The 24,148-nt window shown below is 45.6% G+C and overlaps 1 protein-coding gene across 1 annotated transcript in view; it reads left to right on the top strand.

Annotated features, from left to right (window-relative positions):
* The first annotated feature begins 6,734 nt into the window (after positions 1 to 6,734).
* LOC143786365 (carboxypeptidase O-like) overlaps positions 6,735 to 24,148 on the top strand; it is a 207,495-nt gene continuing 190,081 nt past the window's right edge. The window contains exons 1-3 of the mRNA XM_077275701.1: positions 6,735 to 6,871; positions 8,619 to 8,694; positions 13,579 to 13,703. Coding sequence (XP_077131816.1) covers positions 6,792 to 6,871; positions 8,619 to 8,694; positions 13,579 to 13,703 — 281 coding nt within the window. The 5' untranslated portion in view covers positions 6,735 to 6,791. The remainder of the gene's footprint in view (positions 6,872 to 8,618; positions 8,695 to 13,578; positions 13,704 to 24,148) is intronic.

Genomic DNA, 24,148 nt, shown 5'->3' with positions numbered 1-24,148 from the left:
TAGAAAAACGATCACACACCACCCAAATGACCGACATTCTCTGAGAGACAGGGAGATCTGAAATAAAATCCATGGAAATGTGCGTATAAGGCCTCTTCGGGACAGGCAAAGGCAACAACAAGCCACTGGCACGAGAACAGCAAGGCTTAGCCCGAGCACAAATTCCACAAGACTGCACAAAGGAACGCACATCCCGCGACAAGGAAGGCCACCAGAAGGACCTAGCCACCAAATCTCTGGTACCAAAAATCCCAGGATGGCCTGCCTACACCGAAGAATGAACCTCGGAAATAACTCTGCTGGTCCATCTATCCGGGACAAACAGTCTCTCCGGTGGACAACGGTCAGGTCTATCCGCCTGAAACTCCTGCAGCACTCGTCGCAAATCTGGGGAGATGGCAGACAAAATCACCCCTTCTCTGAGGATACCAGCTGGCTCTGAATCACCAGGAGAGTCAGGCACAAAACTCCTAGAAAGAGCATCAGCCTTCACATTCTTCGAACCAGGCAGGTATGAGACCACAAAATCAAAACGAGAGAAAAACAACGACCAACGAGCCTGTCTAGGATTCAGCCGCTTGGCCGACTCGAGATAAATCAAATTCTTGTGATCAGTCAAGAACACCACACGATGCTTAGCTCCCTCGAGCCAATGTCGCCACTCCTCAAATGCCCACTTCAAAGCCAACAACTCCCGATTACCAACATCATAATTCCGCTCGGCAGGCGAAAACTTTCTTGAAAAGAAAGCACATGGCTTCATCACAGAGCCATCAGAGCTTCTCTGCGACAAAACAGCCCCCGCTCCAATCTCAGAAGCATCAACCTCGACCTGGAAAGGAAGGGAGACGTCTGGCTGACATAAGACCGGAGCCGAAGAAAACCGGCGCTTCAGCTCCCGAAAGGCCTCCACAGCCGCAGGAGACCAATTAGTAACATCAGAACCCTTCTTGGTCAAATCCGTCAATGGCTTAACAACACCAGAAAAATTAGCGATGAAGCGACGGTAAAAATTAGCAAAACCCAAGAACTTCTGAAGACTCTTAACAGATGTAGGCTGAGTCCAGTCATGAATAGCCTGAACCTTGACTGGGTCCATCTCAATAGCAGAAGGAGAAAAAATGAAACCCAAAAAAGAGACCTTCTGGACTCCAAAATGACATTTTGAGCCCTTCACAAATAAAGCATTGGCACGCAGGACCTGAAACACCATCCTGACCTGCTTAACATGGGACTCCCAATCATCCGAAAAAAACAGAATATCATCCAGATACACAATCAAAAATTTATCCAGATATTCGCGGAAGATGTCGTGCATAAAGGACTGAAAGACAGAAGGAGCGTTAGAAAGTCCAAAAGGCATCACCAAGTACTCAAAATGGCCTTCGGGCGTATTAAATGCAGTTTTCCATTCATCACCCTGCTTAATACGCACAAGGTTATACGCACCACGAAGATCTATCTTGGTGAACCAACTAGACCCCCTAATGCGAGCAAACAGATCAGATAACAATGGCAAAGGATACTGAAATTTGACCGTGATTTTGTTTAGAAGGCGATAATCAATACAAGGTCTCAAGGAACCATCCTTCTTAGCCACAAAAAAGAACCCCGCACCAAGAGGGGAGGAGGAGGGGCGAATAAGTCCTTTCTCTAAAGACTCCTTTATATAACTCCGCATAGCAGCATGCTCCGGCACTGACAAATTGAAAAGTTGTCCCTTAGGAAACTTACTACCAGGAATCAAATTTATAGCACAATCACAATCCCTATGAGGAGGTAGAGAACTGAGTTTGGGCTCATCAAATACATCCTGGTAATCTGACAAAAACGCAGGGACCTCAGAAGGAGTGGAAGAAGCAATTGACACCACAGGAGCATCGCCATGAATTCCCTGACAACCCCAACTTGACACAAACATTGCTTTCCAATCCAGGACTGGATTATGAGTCTGCAACCATGGCAGGCCCAACACGACAACATCATGCAAATTATGCAATACAAGAAAGCGAATCACCTCCTGATGAACAAGAGTCATGCACATGGTCACTTGTGTCCAGTACTGAGGTTTATTCGTAGCCAATGGTGTAGCATCAATTCCCCTTAGTGGAATAGGGAATTTTAAAGGCTCCAAAACAAAACCACAGCGCCTGGCAAATGACAAATCCATCAGACTCAGGGCAGCACCTGAATCCACAAAAGCCATAACCGGGTAAGATGACAGGGAACAAATCAGGGTAACAGACAAAATAAACTTAGGCTGTAAAGTACCGATGGTGACAGATTTATCAATCTTTTTTGTGAATTTAGAGCATGCTGAGATAACATGAGCTGAGTCACCACAGTAAAAGCACAACCCATTTTGCCGTCTATAATTTTTCCGTTCACTTCTGGTCAGAATTCTATCACATTGCATAGACTCAGGTGTCTGTTCAGAAGACACCGCCAAATGGTGCGCAGGTTTGCGCTCCCGCAAACGCCGATCAATCTGAATGGCCAGAGTCATTGACTCATTCAGACCTGCAGGCGTAGGGAACCCCACCATGACATTCTTAATGGCTTCAGAAAGACCTTTTCTGAAATTTGCAGCCAGGGCACACTCATTCCATTGAGTAAGCACCGACCATTTCCGAAATTTCTGGCAGTACACCTCTGCATCATCTTGCCCCTGAGAGAGGGCCAACAACGCTTTTTCAGCCTGGTTCTCAAGATTAGGTTCCTCATAGAGCAATCCAAGGGCCAGAAAAAACGCATCCACACTGAGCAATGCAGGATCCCCTGGAGACAATGCGAAAGCCCAATCTTGAGGATCGCCACGCAAGAAAGAAATAATAATCTTAACTTGCTGAACAGAATCCCCAGAGGAACGAGGTTTCAAAGAAATAAACAACTTGCAATTGTTCTTAAAATTCAGGAACCTAGATCTATCTCCAGAAAACAACTCTGGAATAGGTATTCTAGGCTCTGACATAGGACTGTGCACAACAAAATCCTGAATACTTTGTACCCTTGCAGCAAGATGATCTACATTGGAGGCTAAACTCTGGATATCCATATCAGCAGCAGAACTCAGAGCCACACCAAGATTAAGAGGAGGAGAGAAGCCAGACACACAGCAGCTAGACACACGGTAGCAAAAAAAAAAAAAATATTTCCAAGCTTCTTTTCTCCTGCTTCTGCCATGCAATTAACACTTTATAGGCCGGCTGTACTGTTATGATCCTAGTGGCAAGGATCGCAGGTCGGACTAGCTAAGTAACTGAACAGACTACTAGCTCTGGGGAAGTGGTAACTAGATTGACCACAACCTGATCCTATATGCAAACAACTATAGGCAGCCGTGGAACGTTACCTAAAAATCCTAGACGTCTCTTCACGGCCTGAGAAACTGACTATTCTTGGAGGGAAAGAAAGTCCTCTCTTGCCTCAGTGGAATGACCCCAAAGATATAGAATAGCCCCCCACAAATATTAACGGTGAGTTAAGGGGAAAGCACAAATGCAGAGATTAAATCAGATTTAGCAAATGAGGCCCGCTAAAACTAGACAGCAGAAAATAGGAAGGGAACTGTGCGGTCAATAAAAAACCCTATTCAAAATATCCACGCAGAGATTGCTCGAGCCCCCGCACCAACTAATGGTGCGGGGGAAGCAACTCCGTACCCCAGAGCTTACCAGCAAAAAGAAATCACATATTAGCAAGCTGGACTAGACTCATCATACACAGAAATCATATTGCAGGCAGATGAGAAAAAAATATTCAAAGAGAACTTAGCTTATCCTGAAGAGGCAGAAAACAAGATAATCAGGAGTAATCAGAATAGCACTGAATACATTGACAGCCGGCAACAAGTGGAAGTGAAGCAGAGCTAAATAGGAGCCTCCCTGGTGAATAACGAGGCAGCTGATCCAGCCAGACCAGCAGGAAAATAAACCAAACCACCAGGGGGAGCCAAAAAACCAAAGTCACACAATACCATCTGTGACCACAAGAGGGAGCCTGAAAACGGAGTTCACAACAATAGAGCCTATTTTATTATTTTAGGCGTAGTAAGTCTGTCTGCGGTCCCTCCTTGCAATCGTCCTCCGCTGACCACACCAATGCTGCCTGTGTACCCCTGCGAGATAACTCTAAGTGCCTTGAGCCTATTTTTATTTATTTTAGGCCTAGTAAGTCTGTCTGCGGTTCCTCCTTGCAATCGTCCTCCGCTGACCACACCAATGCTGCCTGTGTACCCCTGCGAGATAACTCTAAGTGCCTTGAGCCTATTTTTATTTATTTTAGGCCTAGTAAGTCTGTCTGCGGTCCCTCCTTGCAATCGTCCTCCGCTGACCACACCAATGCTGCCCGTGTACCCCTGGAACCTATTTTAAAGTGCATAGAGCCTATTTTTCTTATCTTATTTAATATTAATAAAGCCATGATGGACTACGCTGTACCACGCTACGAGCTACCCAGTTGACACTTCTTTTGCGAGAATAGCCATCCCAACCCTCCACCAGCATGTAAAAGACCGCATTGTCCATGCACTCTGGCAATCTGTGAGTACAAAGGTGCACCTGACAACAGACGCATGGACCTGTAGGCATGGCCACGGAAGGTTACGTGTCCATTACGGCGCAATGGGTTAATGTGGTGGATGCATGGTCCACAGGGGACAGTCTACTAAGTCTGTCTGCAGTCCCTAATTCAAATTGTCCTCAATTCAGGTTTTCGGGCTTTTTTAAAAAATAGGAAACTGCATTTGGGCTACTAGTTTGGTTGGGGCCTACTAGTGATGTCTGCCGCTACTGGGTGTTCTCCTCCTCCTGGGTGTTCTCCTCTTCCTTGGTGTTCTCCTCCTGGTTTCCTTGTCTGAGCTTCAACCTTCAGGCTCTCATAAAGTATTTTTAAATGTAACACTGCAGTTGCCCTGCTACCTGGGTTGGGGCCTAGTAACGGTGTCTGCCGCTCCCTGGTGTTGTCCTCCACTGAAAAAGCTGAGCTTCAACCTTCAGGCTCTCATAAAGTATTTTTAAATGTAACACTGCAGTTGCCCTACTACTTTGGTTGGGGCCTAGTAACGGTGTCTGCCGCTCCTTGGTGTTCTCCTCCTGGTTTCCTTGTCTGAGCTTCAACCTTCAGGCTCTCATAAAGTATGTTTAAATGTAACACTGCAGTTGCCCTGCTACCTGGGTTGGGGCCTAGTAACGGTGTCTGCCACTCCTTGGTGTTCTCCTCCTCCTTGGTGTTCTCCTCCAGGTTTCCTTGTCTGAGCTTCAACCTTCAGGCTCTCAAAGTATTTTTAAATGTAACTCTGCAGTTGCCCTACTACTTTGGTTGGGGCCTAGTAACGGTGTGTGCCGCTCCCTGGTGTTGTCCTCCACTATATAAAGCTGAGCTTCAGTCTTTAGGCTTTCGGCCTATAGTATCAGATATTAAACTGCATTTGGCCTTCAACTTTGGTTGGGCCCTACTAATGGTGTGTGCCGCTCCCTGGTGTTGTCCTCCACTGTATAAAGCTAAGCTTCAGTCTTTAGGCTTTCGGCCTATAGTAGCAGATATTAAACTGCATTTGGCCTTCAACCTTGGTTGGGCCCTACTAACGGTGTGTGCCGCTCCTTGGTGTTGTCCTCCACTGTATAAAGCTGAGCTTCAGTCTTTAGGCTTTCGGCCTATAGTAGCAGATATTAAACTGTATTTGGCCTACTAGTGTGGTTGGGCCCTTAAAACGGTGTCTGCTGCTCCTGGGTTTGCTCCTCCACTGAACAAAGCAATGCCGCCTGTTTAGTCCTGTTACCAATTTTGAACTGCATTTAGCCTACTTTATTCTTTGGCCCTATATCTGTGTTTCCTCCTCATCCTGCCCATTGCCCAGCCACTGCTAGATGAGTCTGCTGGTATATTGACCCAGACCACTACATTCCCCTTGCATGCTACACAGCCAGAATGTGTCCCTGCTGAAAGTCAGGTTCCCCTTCCCGCATACTATACCACCTTACACGGGGACAAAGAGGAAGGTGCAGATGAAAGTGCTGGTTCCTTCATCAGGTGGGGGGGGAATACTCGTTGGCGACGTCACTGGCACAGGGCCCCTCAGAGTACGCAAAAGTGTCGCTGCCGGTGGGAGGCGCCCCCGCCGTGCAAACACACCGCCGTACTTTGAGGGGCCCTGTGCCAGTGCCAATGCCAATGCCAAAGAGTGGGCCCCCCCTGCTTGCTCAGGATCACAGCACTTGCAAAATTGAAATACTTACCTCTCCCTGCGCCACTGCCGTGACGTGGTTCAGATTTCCTGGGCCCACAAAATACTTGAACCAGCCCTACCCCAAAAAACTTTAGCCAAATGCCCCCCAATTTCCAATGCCTAACTATTATTATAAGGGGAATTAAGATTGACAAGCTTCATTAACAAGAATGGATGTTTTTGGCATTAAAATGGCCACTCTAGGTGTTTTCCTGGCCCCCACTCACTGCCGACTATGCTGCCCCATTGACTTGCATTGGGTTTCGTGTTTCGGCCGATCCCGACTTTACGAGATAATCGGCCGATTTCACTCGACCCGACTTTTGAGATAGTCGAGTTCCGTGAAACCCGACTCGACACTAAAAAAGTCAAAGTCGCTCAACCCTACAAATCAGTGCTAGATAAGGAGAAAGGCCCTTATGTCACGGAACAATCCATTTATTGCTTATTTTCAGCAATTCCCATTCCTAAGTAATATAGTAAATATTATCTACATGACAAAGTTCATTACAGGCTTAGTTATTAATAAGTATTACACCAAACTTGCCAAGAACATTACTGAAAGATGAAGTCTGTCCCCTTGATCATCTGCTTACTTGGTGCCTTTTTACATAAAGGGTTCGGTGTAAAGGTGCAATATGATGGGTGAGTATCGACTCAACTGCAGTCTTGTTTCAATGCTCACCTTATTGCTTATGTTGAAACATTTTGTCAGATTGTGCACACAATGTTTCCTATTGATGCAGAAAAGTAATTTATTGTTATGAAAAATCTTTCCTATTGTATCTGAATAATTGTGGGCAGTTGAATCTTTTAGTTTGATCAAATTATTGCAATAAATTGTGGCTTTACACTCATGCAGGGCTGTGAAATGTCATATATAATAGAAAGGAGGTGGCATCCTTTTCTGTAAATAATTGATATAAATTATTGTTTGGAATACAATCTATGCTAGTCTGCACACCCTAAGCATCAAGTCAAGTATAAAAGCCATCTAACCTTTATGACCCCCATTATACCATAAAGGGTCTATCTGGGATATTAGTTATTACCAGGTATAATGAGAAAGCTCATTAAAGTACTTGAACCTCTTTAAAGAGCTATTTACAACATTAAAGTTATCATTTATCTATGGCAAAGGTGATATCAATTTGCAGATCACTGTAGTTACAACCACTGGCACCCACACTATTTCAGAGACGTTGACCTTTAAATGCCCAGTTTGCCATTGGTCAAGTCTAATGAAGCATGTCACAGTTCCATTCTCTGGATTGGTTGGGTTCTAAGTGATGAAAGTTGGGTATAACCCTTTAAGCATGCGGCCATTTTTAGCTTTAAATATATATGCTTTAATGTAATGTAATCTACTCTTTTTATATTCATGTATTTTTATCCATAGTTTTAAAATACATACAGGTGGCCATACTACAGTATGCACTGCTGGTACAAGGGGGCTCTTTTCCTCCAGCCATAAGATCAGATTTTTCTCCATCCTCTGCATTACCAAATACAGTCTTGCACAGGCTGTTAATCTTACAGGAATACTTGCAAGATCATCATAATAAAAATGCATATCGTTATACAGCAACTGATGACTCCCAAAATATGTTTTCATTATGAGGTTAAAAACAGTGTTCATCAGAGAAACAGTGTATAAATATACATCCAAGCAACTTCCTTCTTGTGACGTTGCGATTTTTATTTACTTTCAAAATCAAGTTTTATTCTGTGTCCACGCTACGCAAATGCCTCAGTACTAGTCCGGCGGGGCGTTCATTTCCCCAAACTGGGACAGCTGCTCATCTTGTAATCACGCCCTTTGTGTGTGATTAACTTGATGGGAAAGAATGCCATCACTGTCGGTTTCTTGCACATCTCACATGTGCATGCGCCATTCTGCCTCCCTGCAGTGCACTGATGAAGCAAGGAGGGTATACCCAACATCACTGCACATTACAAGGGAGGCAGGAAACCGGGCGTGCACGCGATTTACAAGGATCTGATACTGACATTGCCCTTATAAATTATTTAAATTGCACACAGAAGGGCGTCCTTACAAGATGGGGGGCAGAGAGGCAAGACTACTTCGTCAAAATCACTGCCCCACCTGACTAGAATAAAATTTGATTTTGAAAGTGTAAAAAAAAAAAAAGGAAAAAATAAAACTAGAGTTTACTAGAACTCAGAAATAGAGTGGAGTAGAGACATGATGATGGTTTATGACGAACAAGGCAGAGGTGGAAACAACTTTAGCACCAATACAAGAAAAGGGAAATCCGCTATCCCTTATTAGGCCATTGGCATGGATCGAGTCTCTCTGGTATACTCCCTGGTGCCCCATTTATTACCGTGTGCACTTGCCATTTTTAGTTATCAATTCTCTTTACTATAGAGATGAAGTCCTGAAGATAGTTCCCCAGACTGCCCAGCAGGCTCAATATCTACAGGAAATCACTAACCAATGGCAGGTAAGAATAATAAGATAACTACATTTAAGAGTCAGTTTTAATGTTCCAAGATTGATCCTTTTACTAGAGAAATGAAAAGAAGACACATTTATTATTAAGATTAAAATTAGTATATGCAAACAGGTTTATATAGTATGTTGTACAGTGTGTATGTAACGTCTTCTGTAGGTATAGGAAAAACATTGCTAAATAAATGATGATGATGTCCCTTCACCAACAGAGACCTATATATAGAAAGTTTGAAAGACCAATGTTTAGCAACTACTTTAAAATGCAACTACTTTAAAATGCAGAGATTAATTTGTCCTCCTATTTGATGCACAATGATATCTTTCTTAATTAAAACCTCAAAACATTAACCTACAGTCGTGTATTAAATTGCAGAAAACACCTTGTAATGATATTATAAATAGCAGTTCAGATTGCAGTGTAATGCTATTGCAGCGCCCCAGAGTCCTGGTCGCTGCAGTATTGTCGCTCCGCCGTTAAGGGGAGTAATGGTACGTCTGATGGCACTAAAGGAGTTCACCTGACCAGGTATCACAGTCACATTACACTTCACACTCCGGCCACCAGGGGAAGCAAAAGGTCCTATCTACTAGGCCACTCCTCACACATGGGTAAAACTGGGGGTTGGATAGGAAGTTAGGGAGAAAGTAGCTGGGGAGAGTTCGAGAGGACCTGTCAGGGGTGGGATCCTGACAGCGGCCTAGCACAGACAGATCGTTACGAAGCCATGCCTGTGCCTTATAGCGGCAGACTCCTAAGAAAGAACACGAAGCGAAGCATATTGTGGAGAAGTGAGAAACGGGATCACAGCACAAAGGAGATAGAACCAGAAGGAGTCATGCCTCAAGATCAGCAACATCCTTCTGAGGCGCGTAGCCGGCGGCCGGAACGCCGAGGAAGTAATAGGCTCTACGCATTACTTTGAACTACGGCAGGGCAGTTAACTTTAGGTTGGCTGTCTCACCTTTACACCTAACGAAGACAACGGAGGCAATTGTGGGAGAGGGGCGTCTCTAGGGTCCCTATAAAATAACTCCAGGCCTACCCCGTCATACGGGTGCGTCCTATCCATATCATCTGGGGGACGTGGAGAGAAAGAACAGAAACATACACGACAGTTGTGAGGACTATCCCGTGGTGCTCAGCAGGGAAGTACTACAACACACAGGCGCAAGTAGGAAGGCCACTGATTTCCACCTGTAAAGGGAACTCTGGATGTGCCTTCGGACCGGCCGGTCTCAGCCAGCCCTGTTAGCAGTGCTCTCGATTGCGGATGCCGAAGCCTTCAGTAAAGAGGTAAAGAGACTGCAACCCTGTGTCCTCGTCATTTACTGTAACCTACACAGTCACCTACATATTTAATTGGGCGCCCCTTAGCAGGGCCACGGACCGGGTCAGGCCACCGTGACATCCCCAAAACCAAGAGAGACCCGGTACCGAGTACCCCCGCTGCCCTGCGTTTGGGGGCCGCTCCATATGTATAAGGCCACTCCTCACACTCTGGTAAAACTGGGGGTTGGATAGGAAGTTAGAGAGAAAGCTGACTGGGTTTTGCCAAGGCAACAACCAGTGAGAGAGGGTGTTGCGGGGAAAGATTCAGGGGGGTCCCTGTCAGGGGTGGGATCCTTACAGAGGCCTAGCAAGAGACAGATCGTTACGGAGCCACGCCTGCACTTCATTGTGGCGGTATCTTAAGAAAGGACAAGAAGCGAAGTATATTGTGGAGAAGTGAGAAACGAGATCACAGCAACAAAGGAGATAATACTGGGAGGAGTCGTGCCCTAAGATCGTGGCAACATCCTTCTGAGGCGCGTAGCCGGAACACCGAGGGAGTACTGGCTCTACACTTTACTTCAATCACGGCAGGACAGTTGACTTTAGGTTGGCTGTCTCACCTTTTCACCTAAGCAGACAACGGAGGCAAATTGTGGGAAAGGGGCGTCTCTAGGGTCCCTAGAAAATAGCTCCAGGCCTACCCCGTCATACGGGTGCGTCCTATCCAAACTGGGGGACGGAGAGAGAGAACATCAGAAACAGATACAAGAGTTGTGAGGACTATCCTGTGGTGCTCAGCAGGGAGGTACTACAACACACAGGCGCAAGTAGGAAGGCTACTGATTTCCACCTGCAAAGGGAACTCTGGATGTGCCTTCGGACCGGCCGGTCTCAGCCAGCCCTGTTAGCAGGGCTCTGGATTGTGGATGCCGAAGTCTACAGTAAAAGGTAAAGAGACTGCAACCTTTTGTCCTCGTTATTTACAGCAACCTAAACCACCACCACCTACACCTTTAATTGGACGCCCCTTAGCAGGGCCACGGACCTGGTCGGGCCACCGTGACATCCCCAGAACCGAGACAGAGGGACCCAGTACCGAGTACCCTATTGCCCTGCGTCTGGGGGTGCTCCACTATGATGATGTCTCTTGCTGCATATTGTCAAAGGGATAGCTCACTTTCAAAAATTCCTTTTCCCATAGGCTCAGCTCCCTGGAAAAAAAACCAAAAAGCTTTAATTGCCTCCAGTGCTGCCAAGGTCTCTGTTGTTTAACTTCAGAGATGGTGTTATCCTGACAGAGCTGGATTCAACCACTGAGCTCCACAGTTCTGCTGATGTAGATGGCATGACCATCTGAGATCAGTGATTGGCTGCAGTGCTGTGAATGTGATATCACACAAACAGAGACTGAGGCAGCGGTGGAGACATGGTGTTAGGGCTGGAGGAAACGCACAAAAGAATATAATGAAAGATATAAAGTGAGTTTGCAGCCCGAGGTCCACAGTGCAGAGATATTACCTGCTGCTCGGTAATGGCGGATTGTATATGGCGGTATAATAGAAAATACACACGGGTTAACTTCACCTGGTATGTATGGAGGCGAACCCTGTTGCATCACAGGGCCGAAATACCGAAGAGTGAACGATAGTGTTTGGTCACATGACTCTGCCCCAAGGACATGGGGTTAGAGTCCCTCTAGACCCCCCAGCGCTCGGTGCCGCAACTGCGGTGCCAGGAAGAAAACTAAACTAACAAAGCTTCAGCGGACTGAGTGCGTGCAGCGCCGCTCTTGCAGATGCCACTATCCGCCCTAGCTAGGGACCGGAAAGCGCACTAGCTGAGAACGGCGCCGCACTGGCGGATGCTGCTGAATTGATGCTGTAAGATTGTTCCTTGTGCTGGATGGCACTTAACTGGCACTAGTCAGCTCCAAACACCCAACCACATACAACAACGCTAGGTAGGGGGATGATTAGGAGCTTTCACCAAATAGCATACACACATTCACACACACGATTTCAGTTTACCCTAATACATGACCGAGCGGCCATGCAAACCTTTTATAGTTGCAGCCTCCCGGGACCTTGCCAGTGGTCCAATCTGAGCCGCTTGAGGACTTGGGCATGAGACACCCGACCTCCAATGAGAGGTCGTTCCACGGGCATGCTCAGTAGGCAAAATGCAGGACTTGGTCCCAGGAACGTCTGCTCACCGCTGACTAATGCTGGTTACAATAGCTGGACCTGGGATGGCAGCAGTAACCAGACTTGCAGCATAAGCTTGAGCAAGACGCTGGGTCTGACGTCTCTGCTGAGCGGGCTCCTCTGTGGCTGGAGAAGAATGGGAGACCGCAGAGGACACGGTTCAAGATTTTCCCTGTGAAGCAGTGGAACTTGACACCTAACACATGGGGCAGATAAGTGAACCTAAGGGTTATTTTATAGTTATCTGAACCTATGGGGGAAAAAGTTTTTGTGAAAAGGGAGTGCAGCGCCCCAGAGTCCTGGTCGTTGCAGTACTAAGGGGAGTGATGGTAGGTCTGATGGCACTAAAGGAGTTCACCTGACCAGGTATCACACTCAAACATTACACTTCACACTCCGGCCACCATTGGGAGCAAAGGGTTCTATGTATTAGGCCACTCCTCACACTCTGGTAAAACTGGGGGTTGGAAAGGAAGTTAGACAGAAGCTGACTGGGTTTTTGCCCAGGTAACATCTAGTGAGAGAAGAGCGTTGCTTGGGAAGATCCAGGGGGGTCCCTGTCAGGGGTGGGATCCTGACAGAGGCCTAACGAAAGGACAGATTGTTATGGAGCCGTGCCTGCACCTCATTGCAGCGGCATCTTAAGAAAGGACGAAGCGAAGTATATTGTGGAGAAGTGAGAAACGAGATCACAGCACAAAGGCGATAGAACCAGTAGGAGTCGTGCCCCGAGATCGGCAACATCCTACTGAGGCACGTAGCCGGAACGCAGAGGAAGTATTGGGCTCTACGCATTACTTCAAACCAACGGCAGGGCAGTTAATTTTAGGTTGGCTGCCTCACCCTAATCACCTAATGAAGACAACGGAGGCAATTGTGGGAGAGGGGCATCTCTAGGGTCCCTATAAAATAACTCCAGGCCTACCCCGTCATACGGGTGCATCCTATACAAACCATCTGGGGGACGGAGAGAAAGAACAGAAACATACACGACAGTTGTGAGGACTATCCCGTGGTGCTCAGCAGGGAAGTACTACAACACCCAGGCGCTAGTAGGTAGGCACTGATTTCCACCTGCAAAGGGAACTCTGGATGTGCCTTTGGACCGGCCGGTCTCAGCGAGCCCGGTTAGCAGTGCTCTGGATTCCTTCAGTAAAGAGGTAAAGAGACTGCAACCCTGTGTCCTCGTTATTTACTGCGACCTACACCACCACCTACACCTGTTATTGGGCGCCCCTTAGCAGGACCACGGACCGAGTCAGGCCACCGTGACATCCTCAGAACCGAGAGACCCGGATCCGAGTACCCCGCTGTCCTGCGTTTGGGGGCTGCTCCAACTGCAACCCCTTTAAGAGATGGCAAAAATGTAATAAGCATTATTCTATTTTTGTTTCAGCTTGATCTGTGGATGCCAGTTACTCCTGAAGCAATCCATGCTGGGAGAGAAGTCCATATGCGAATTCCCTCCTCCTATGTTCGACAAATTAAGAATTCACTTCTTCAATACAACATTCCGTACAAGTATGTTATTGCAGTTTATTTTATGTCCGATATGCATATACTGTACATTACCAGTCAAAAGTTTATACAAATCTAAAATTTTACATTTTGGCTCACCAGACCACAGTTCATATATCCGTCTAATGTCTAGTCTTTGGCTTGACGTATACAAGTCTTCCTTGTTTGCAAATCTCTGTAGTACCTATTTTGCAGCAATTTGACCATAAAGGCCTTCTTGTAGTCTCCTCTGGACAGTTATACAGTTAATATTGATATGTGCCTCCTTCTTGATGTCTGTTCATGATAACAGTTAACTGAGGTGCCGTCGATTTGCATGTGGTTTCTGAGGCAGAATGTTACGCTGGTGGGTGTGGAACACTGCGCCAAAGACCAGGCTTACCCACGAGGGGTATAACTAAGCAACTACCTGGTTTTTGCTAGATCCTCTGATGGAGAGATTAGACAAAAGCGTGGTCAGACGGTCCGAAGTAAGGTGAAGCAACACAGAATCAGTAAACGGACAGGTAAAATAGGCCGGGTAACAGTAAACAGAACAAAGTGGAACACATGAATGAGTGCTAAATGTAATGGAACCAACATTTGGGCAGGGAGTGTTAGGTAGGGCTGCCAAATAAAGGCCCTGTTAGAAGGGGATAGGCTAGGTAACCTAATCTCTGCAGAAGCTGGATGGGAGAAATTCCTAAAGAGACCAGCCATGCCCCCCTAAGTCTAAAGGTACCTTCACACGAAACGACATCGCTAGCGATCCGTGACGTTGCAGCGTCCTGGCTAGCGATATCATTTCGTTTGACACGCAGCAGCGATCAGGATCCTGCTGTGATGTCGCTGACTAAAGTCCAGAACTTTATTTGGTCGTCCGATCGCTGTGTATTGTTGTGTTTGAAAGCAAAAGCAACGATACCAGCGATGTTTTACACTGGTAACCAGGGTAAACATCGGGTTACCAAGCGCAGGGCCGCGCTTAGTAACCCGATGTTTACCCTGGTTACCAGCGTAAAAGTAAAAAAAACAAACAGCACATACTTACATGCGTCCCCCAGCGTCTGCTTCCTGACACTTACTGAGCGCCGGCCCTAAAGTGAAAGTGAAAGCACAGTGGTGACGTCACCGCTGGGCTGTTAGGGCCGGCACTCAGTCAGTGTCAGGAAGCAGACGCTGGGGGACGTGCAAGTGAGCATGTACTGTTTGTTTTTTTAACTTTTACGCTGGTAACCAGGGTAAACATCGGGTTACTAAGCGCGGCCCTGCGCTTAGCAACCCGATGTTTACCCTGGTTACCCGGGGACCTCGGCATCGTTGGTCGCTGGAGAGCGGTCTGTGTGACAGCTCTCCAGCGATCAAACAGCGACGCTGCAGCGATCGGCATCGTTGTCGCTATCGCTGCAGCGTCGCTTCGTGTGAAGGTACCTTTAAGGTACCTTCACACTAAGCGACTTTACAACGATAACGATAGCGATCCGTGACAGCAGCGTCCTGGATAGCGATATCGTTGTGTTTGACACGCAGCAGCTATCTGGATCCTGCTGTGATATCGCTGGTTGTTGCTGAAAGTTCAGAACTTTATTTGGTCGTCAGATCGGCGTGTATCGTCGTGTTTGACAGCAAAAGCAACGATGCCAGCAATGTTTTACAATGGTAACCAGGGTAAATATCGGGTTACTAAGCGCTTAGTAACCCGATATTTACCCTGGTTACCATTGTAAAAGTAAAAAAAAAAAAAACAGTACATACTCACCCTCTGATGTCTGTCACGTCCCCCGGCGTCCGCGCTGCTGCTCAGAGCTTCCTGCACTGAGTGTGTCAGTGCCGGCCGGAAAGCAAAGCACAGCAGTGATGCCGGGGGACGCGAATGTAAGTATGTAGTGTTTGTTTTTTTACATTTACACTGGTAACCAGGGTAAACATCGGGTTACTAAGCGCGGCCCTGCGCTTAGTAACCCGATGTTTACCCTGGTTACCAGGGGACTTCGGCATCGTTGGTCGCTGGAGAGCTGTCTGTGTGACAGCTCTCCAGCGACCACACAGCGACGCTGCAGCGATCGGCATCGTTGTCGATATCGCTGCAGCATCGTTTAGTGTGAAGGTACCTTAAGTAAATGCCATAAGTAATGCAGTAGTGCAGCATGAGGCAGATAAGCTGATGCAGGAATAAAACGCACGGTGAGTAGAGGGGCGACGAGGAGGCATGTGAGTTACCGCCGTGATACAGGATGAATTTATCCTCTGCAGTAGAAGTATTTCTTGGTCTTCCTTTCCTTGGACAATCCTCAAGAAAGCCAGTTTTATCATAGCACCTGATTTGTTTTCATGACTACACTTAAGGATATCTTCCGGGTGCCAGCAATTTTCTGTATTAATTAACCTTATTGTCTTAAAGAAATTATGTACTGTCATTTCTATGGACTTAGTTGAGTGGTTCTTGCCATATTCTGGCTTAGAACAGTTGTGGAATGGTGTATAAGAGACCTGTCATCACCCGGCTCGGCGCATTCAGCTCCGAAATCAGACAGTGTAGGGAGAGCTGCTGCTGAGATAGGGTCAGATTTGGGGATTTATTACTTAGTGTGGGTCTACCATCGTTGAGTCCACATATCCAGCTAAACCAACAGTCCTTCTAAGGACTAATTATGGGGTCTATAGATTGCAGTGCTAGGTAGGCAGGGGAGTGTATGTGTCTATATACAGTACACATCAGTGCAAGGCATACAGGTGTGATGCCCACCAGAGCCGTGGGGTACTCGGTACCGGGTCAGAGAGCTCTTTGGGGGAGTCACATGACCCAACTCCGTGGCCCTGGGTGTGCAATAAAAATGATGCAAAGGGGAAAAGTTTATAGGGGATTCATTTGTGACGTCACCCATGGTGTTTGGCAAGGAATTGCCGATGCTGCAGTTCAGGTCCACTGGGGACGATGGTGGCGCAGCAAAGCTCTCGACGGGTAGGGAGTATAGGGTTAATGATGGTAACTGTTGTAGTACTGGGCAGGTGATGCAGTAAATAATTCTGAGGACACAACAGGGTGCAGTTTTTGGTCCTACGTCAATAATAATAATAATCTTTATTTATATACCGCCAACATATTCCGCAGCACTTTACAGTTTGTCAATCTGGGTTTCCCCACAGTCTACAGCTCCTGCACCTACTCCTCCTCTCCAGCCTCCAACTCTGAAATAAGCACATCAGTCAGAAGCTGGAAGCACTGCAGAACTGCCTCAGCCAAGCGGCAACAGGCTGTGCTGAAGCCAATCTGCTTAGGTGACAAACCTCACAATGCTGAAGAGTTGTGGACAGCTCTGAAAGAGCAGTCAGATGTTTGGATGACACCGCTGAACCTACAGCCAGGCATGGTTGTGTGTGACAATGGCCAGAACCTGGTGGCGGCTCTGAGGGGAGATGAGCTCACACACGTACCATGCCTGGTCCATGTGCTTAATCTCATCATTCAACAGTTTCTCAAAAGTTATCCGGAGCTGCTGGATCTGTTAGTGAAAGTACGCTGCCTGTCTGCCTATTTTAGAAAGTCAGCTACAGCTTCAGCTGCCCTTGCCGTGCTACAGCAGCGTTTGTAGCTTCTGGCTCACCGACTGGTGTGTGATGTCCCCACGTGTTGGAACTCTACTCTGCATATGTTGGAAAAGATTTGGTTTCATGCGGCCATACAGGACGTCTGTTCAATGGGTTGTTGTGGTGCGAGTAACTTTGGTGCAGGGCAGGCCTTGCATTCAATGCATAAGCAAACAGTATGGAAGTACCAAATTAATAATAATGGGAACTTTGGTTACATGTTGCCATCCAGTACGTGGGCTCAAAGGCTTATTGGGGTGCGTGTTACTTTGGTGCAGGGCAGGCCTTGCATTCAATGCATAGGCAAATGCTATGGGAGACCCACTTTCTTATAATGGGAACATTTTTCCAGGAGGCCCTCCTGTACGTCTTGTGAAAGAGGTATTGGTGTGCGTCCTAATTTTTGGCAGCCCAGCCTCTCACTGCATAGGCAATAACAGTATAGGAGACCCACTGTTTAATAATGGCCCTTTAAGAATATTAATGTCGCCCGATGCCCCTCTAAAAATAGGCTTTGTGACTTTAAGAGTCCCTCCTTCATAAATGAAACAAGATGTGTCTGGTAATGTGTCATACACTACATGACCAGCTAAGGTTGTTCAATGATATTTCCCAGTGAATGCATTGTATTGGTTGAAAGCAATGCTAAAGTTGAAAAACGCATCAAAAATGCTGCTTGTGAACATAGCCAAAGTGGTGGAGGAACATTTTTGTTTTTGATTAATTATTTTGCCTTATATATAATTCATTACCCTGGAAAGGATGTTCATTAACATATTTCTCAGGAAAATCCATTTTGTTTTTGTATGTTTTTGGGCGCGCCTGTAAAAATGGTGTAAGACTCTGACAACATTGCTCAAAGCTGTGACCTAGGAGTCAGAAATGATTCCACGGGCATTCCCCATGATGTTCTCATGTCATTTGAGCACTGTTTCCATCATTGTCAGACGTTTTTAGACCCTAAAAGGACCCCCAGGGAGGATTGCGGTAAAAATACTCGGGTTTCCCATAGACTTATATTGGGCTCGTTGTTCTGGCCGAGTACCCGAGTATTACAAATTGCTCGACTCGAGCAACGAGCACACGGGCATTTTAGTGCTCGCTCATCACCAATGGCAACCAGTTCTTGCCTAATCAGTGCTTGAAGTTTATCACAATTTTTGTATTTTTGTTTGGCTACCCATTTTTTGAGGATTGACCATGGGTTATCAATAGAATTGATATCTGGAAAGTTTCCTGGCCCTAGACGAAAAGACCATTGGTTATTACTTTTGCCTTGTGAAATCGCTGTAAAAAGCATTGATTATCATCAAATTAATTGGATTGCTTAGAGAAGTTGCACTTGGAGGGTGTTTAGATATCATTTTGCATTCAAGGCAGTGTTCTTAGGCAAAAAATGTGAGTGAACCCACTCCCTTAGATAGAAAACAACCTCACATATCAATTGTCTCAGGGTATGAGGTACGACTCGTGTTAGTGCTCACTTTAGTTCAGATGTCCCAAACAGTCATAAGGGCGCTTTATTAGGGAAAGTATTTTTTGTAAATTTTCCTAAAAATTCTAATTTGCAAAGGGAGTTGAATAGTTTTAAATACTTAATTGTCAAATCCATAATTAGTGTTGAGCGATACCTTCCGATACTCAAAGGTATCGGTATCGGATGGGATTGGCCGATATCCAAAAAATATCGGATATCGCCGATACCAATGCAAGTCAATGGGACACAAGTATCGGAAGCTATCCTGGATGGTTCCCAGGGTCTGAAGGAGAGGAGACTCTCCTTCAGGCCCTGGGATCCATATTCATGAAAAAATTAAGAATTAAAATAAAAAATATGGATATACTCACCCTTCCGGCGGACCCTGGACCTTAGCGATGTAACCGGCAGCCTCCGTTCCTAAGAATGAGGAGTGAAGGACCTTCGATGACGTCGCGGCTTGTGATTGGTCGCGTGACCGCTCACTCAACCAATCACAAGTCGCGATGTCATCGCAGGTCCTAAACTCACTTCATTCTTAGGAACGGAGGCTGCCGGTTACATTGCTAAGGTCCAGGGGCCGCCGGAGGGGTGAGTATATCCATATTTTTTATTTTAATTCTTTATTTTTTTACATGAATATGGATCCCAGGGCCTGAAGGAGAGTCTCCTCTCCTCCAGACCCTGGGAACCATACACTGGGAACTTCCGATTCCGATTTCCAATATCACAAAAATATCGGAACTCGGTATCGGAATTCCGATACTTGCGGTATCGGAATGCTCAACACTATCCATAATGAATTTCTAAGGCTTGCTATGTCTGAAAACATTCAGACATCAACAAAGTTGTCCTTCATTTGTACATCTATATTATAATTCAGGATAGTTGCAGACAAGAGTATTAAAAAACATTCAACTTTCATCCAAAAAACCCAGATTATTTTCATCTGATGTGACAGGTATGCAAGGATAAACTTGATTGAAAAGTAAGAAGTGGTTTTTATATACTTTCGACTCCTTAACTCTTTAAAAATATTGGAAAAATTCCATTATTACAGTTTTTCCCCACAATCAATGACTCCATAGGTATTTTTGCACCAAATTTGACCTGTTTGCTTGACCTTTGGTGAATGATTTTAGTGTAATTAAATTGATTAGAAATTAATGAACGATTGGATGCTGTGGGCAGAGAAAATTTTCTTAACCCAGCATCCAAACAGTGTGGTGGTGTCCATAGTATCCAATAATAGCATATCTTATATTTTACCTCAGCAGTATAATAAATTAAATCTGCTATTTGGTTGTTATGAGTAGAGATGAGCACACTTGTTCAGAAAACATTCGCCAATCTCAAATTCGGTATTTTTCCGCAAAATTCGGTCACAGATCGGTAAAATGATCGCATTTCAACTAATGTTTTGGTTTTTACTTTGGCTAGTATAGTGGTTCTGTATGATGAGTGGGGCAAATGTGTTTCATGAGGGGAGGGTGTGTGTATAGGTCAGAGAAGCAGCAGAGTGCAATTTGTTTAATAATTTAATGTGTGAACATTCTGGTAGCTAATCAGGGCGCAGAAACCATCCACAACATCATGACATAAGGGCTTCTGTCATAGGCTGCTAAAGCAACATGTTTTTCTTCATATAAAAAATGGACATGTTGTTTGCTGGCTTAATTTTCTCAGAGTAACAGCACAGATAGGTTGCTCCTGCTGCTGAAAGTTGTCATATAGTTAAATAGGATCCTATCCAGTGTGAAATCAACCTTCCATCATCGAACTGGTTTGTGCTGATAGTGTTGTGCACAAAGGAGTCCATATTTCCTACTCAAAATAGTTTGGGCTAATTATGTGCTGCAGTCAGGACTCAGTCCCGTTCTCTAATCAAAATTGTTAAGACTAATATTGTGGTGCAGCGAGGAGGGCCCCTTTGGCTAATCAAAATCATTAGGGCTAATACTGATTTGCAGCAAAGGGGTCACATTTTCTAATCAAAATTGTTAGGGATAATATCGGGGTACAGACAGGAGGTACCATTTGCTAATCAAAATAGTTAGGGCTAATAATGTTGTGCAGGCAGGAGTCCACATTTCCTAGTCAAAATCCTTTGGGCTAATTCTGTATTGCAGTCAGGACTCAGGAAACCCCATTTGACAATCAAAATCATTAGAGCTAATATTGGGGTGCAGCCAGGAGGGCCATTTGCTAATCAAAATCATTAGGGCTAATATTGCTGTTTGGGCACACTATCTCAGAAAATAAATACTGATTGTTCATTTAGAGCCAGGTGACTGACAGTTCTGAGCCTTGGGTTGTGAAACAGCTGGTTAAAAGAGAGGATGGGTACATACAACATGAGTGGGGGAAAAGCAAGGTCATGGTGGAAAGAGGAATAGACTTGGTGTTCGAAGTGTACATGAGTTAGGTGGTAATGTTACTGAAAGCTCTACTGAACAAACACTGTCTCATTCTATCCAAAGACAACTGACAACATCTGTTACTGGATGTGCTACTCGACTCCCTTTCTTTGGCAGCGGCACAGCAGTACGCCTTGCAGATGAGGGTCAGAAGGAGCATGTGCTCCACTGGATGGAAAGTGCTGTATCAGTGGCCTTTCCTCCTCTTCCTCCACCTTATCACACACACACACACACAGTGCTATCCTCAGAGGTGGCATCCCCTACCCTTGTTGTCCCCCGCAACACAGCTTTCAAGCGATCCAACTAATGGTGAGGAACCACAGATGGGCCAGTCTGCAGAGCTGTTCATACATGCTATTGCATGGGCATCAGAGGTCTGCTCCAAAGATTCACATAATCCAGAAGAGGAAAGAATCTACACTGATGCCCAAACTTTTTTCCAGTTGGATCTGGGGCTGGAAGCAGGGCCGGAGCAGAATTCAGACCCTTGTCACCAGATGTTAACCCACAGGAGTGGAGGTGATCCTGATGAGACTCAGATACTTGAGGCACACAAGAACTGTACTGTGGTGTCAGGGCAGGAAGAGGAGAAGGGTGACTCTCAGGGCAAGGATTGTGAGACCAGAGAGGATGATGATGAGGTTGTAGATGCCACTTGGTGTGAACCCAGAGGCACACAGATGAGTAGCTCAGCAGAGGGGAAAGAAGTGGATGAAATGGAGGTTACATTGCAGCTTGCCGTACAGACACGGAGCGGTGCAACAATGACAAGCACTGCATCCTCAGCCAAAAGTTTGGCTGTAGTCAACAATGGTCACAAGTCTGCAGTTCGCAGGGGCAGTAAGGGTCGTCTAGCACAACTTTCTCAATCCACCATAACTCTGTCTGCACCTTCCCTCACAGTCCAGCAGTTTGTTGTGTTCACCATTCTCCACCCTCTCTCACCACAGCAACCAGCCCTCTGACCTGCAGTTGTTGTTACGCAAAAGAATGTTTCCTCCTACACATGAAAAAAGATAACTCCACTCTCTCCAATCTGTTGGAAAATGCTGCTTTTCCGCCTTGTGGATACAGATGGTTTCCAAAAGTTGATGTCTGTCTCAGTCCCCCAGTACCAGTTGTCCAGTTTCAATTACTTCTCTAAGAAAGCTGTGCCGGTGCTACACCAGCGTGTTGCAGACAACATAACCCTTTCCCTGACAAAATCTATGTCTGACAGGGTGCATTTCATCACTGACACCAGGACAGCTCCTCCTCCCACTCCACTTGCATCCTCAACCTCTCCCTTAATGATACATGTATTCCAAAAGTGCAGAGAGAATCCCCCCAACTCCGTACTGCATAGCCAAAGCTCACCGCAATCAGGCAGTGTTAAAATTAATATTACTTGGAGATCACAGTCACACAGCCCAAGAGTAGAGATGAGCAAATTTGTTTGAAGAACAATCACCAAACAAAAATTTGCACGAATATGGCACATTCAAATTTGTGATTGGAAACATGTGATAAATTTTATAAAATCTTAAAAAAAACAAAAAACGGAAACATTCGGTGTAAATACTCCTGGTTGGTTGTCCATTTGCTAGGTTGGCTGTTGTGGAAGAGATGTCACTCCCTATTATACTATATAATCTCTGGTAAACTTGATGCCACTTAATTGGTGTCTGCCACTCTTCGTAAATGTGTACATTCCTGGTTGGCTGTCCATCTGCAGGGTTGACTATAGTGGAAGATGTGTAGGTCCCTATTATACTATTTCTACTGTGCTGAAATTGATGCCACTATTTTTTGCATATGTGTAGACTCCTGGTTGGGTCTCCTTTATGTGTATTGCCTGTAGCAGTAGGCCTCCGAGAGAGGCAGGCCTCCACCACCTTTGAGTCAACTACCTAGGTTAATACGATTAATCCCCAATCCCCACAGTTTTAAGCGTGCCCTAAAAACACATTTGTTCAGGCTGGCCTACCGCCTCAATGCATTAACCTAACTATCCCTGTGTGGCCTAATAAAAAAAAAAAAAAAAAAAAACATAATGAGGTTCCTCGCATCATGTTCTCATACACTTTATGCAGTCAATAGCCCCTGTGTCTGTACTGCTACATACTTAGGCTGTTAACTGGTTCATGCAGCTTTACATGAACACCCGAGCCTTACACTATGGCTGGTCCAAATAACTAAAGCAATTGTTACCATCCACCTCTCGTGTCTCCCCTTTTACTCATAGTTTGTAAGCTTGCGAGCAGGGCCCTCATTCCTCCTGGTATCTGTTTTGAACTGTGATTTCTGTTATGCTGTAATGTCTATTTTCTGTACAAGTCCCCTCTATAAGTTGTAAAGCGCTGCGGAATATGTTGGCGCTATATAAATAAAATTATTATTATTATTATTATAACTACCCATGTTACTATGCTTAGATTATTCTGAGTCTGCAAAACTGATATTTGGGCCACATGAGTGTGGCTGATCATGAAAGCAGGTTGAGCTGTAGCATACGGTATCAGGGCTCCCAGCACAGCAGGCCTACACTGATCACTCACCCACCTCGTCTTAATTTGAAGTTCAATTCAAAGTCGTAAATGCTATCCCAGACCCAGATACCTCATGCATGGCTGCCGTGCCATTCTAAAATTTGTACTGTGGGTGTACTTTCCTTGTGTCTGTACCTAATTTGATGTTTTTGGCAGCTTTTGGTCCTGTTTATAGGTGCTGTGTATAAGTTTGTTTTTGTTTTGTCTCCCATTGACTCATTGACTTGAATGGTGTTCGGCTTTGTTTGGCGAATATTCAACAAATAAATAGGTGAATATTGCATATTTGACACTCGCAATCATACCAAACATTGAAATATTAACTTATGTCTACTCAAGAGTTGTCGACAGCTATCCAGGCTGAGTTTGAGTAGTGGATGTCTCCACTGAATCTGGAGACCTGTGATAATGGTGCCATCCTGGTGGTAGCCCTATGTCTGGGCAACCTCACACTGG

Source organism: Ranitomeya variabilis, chromosome 7, assembly GCF_051348905.1.
Source record: "Ranitomeya variabilis isolate aRanVar5 chromosome 7, aRanVar5.hap1, whole genome shotgun sequence".
Lineage (NCBI taxonomy): Eukaryota > Metazoa > Chordata > Amphibia > Anura > Dendrobatidae > Ranitomeya > Ranitomeya variabilis.
This window is presented reverse-complemented; position numbering and strand designations above follow the sequence as displayed.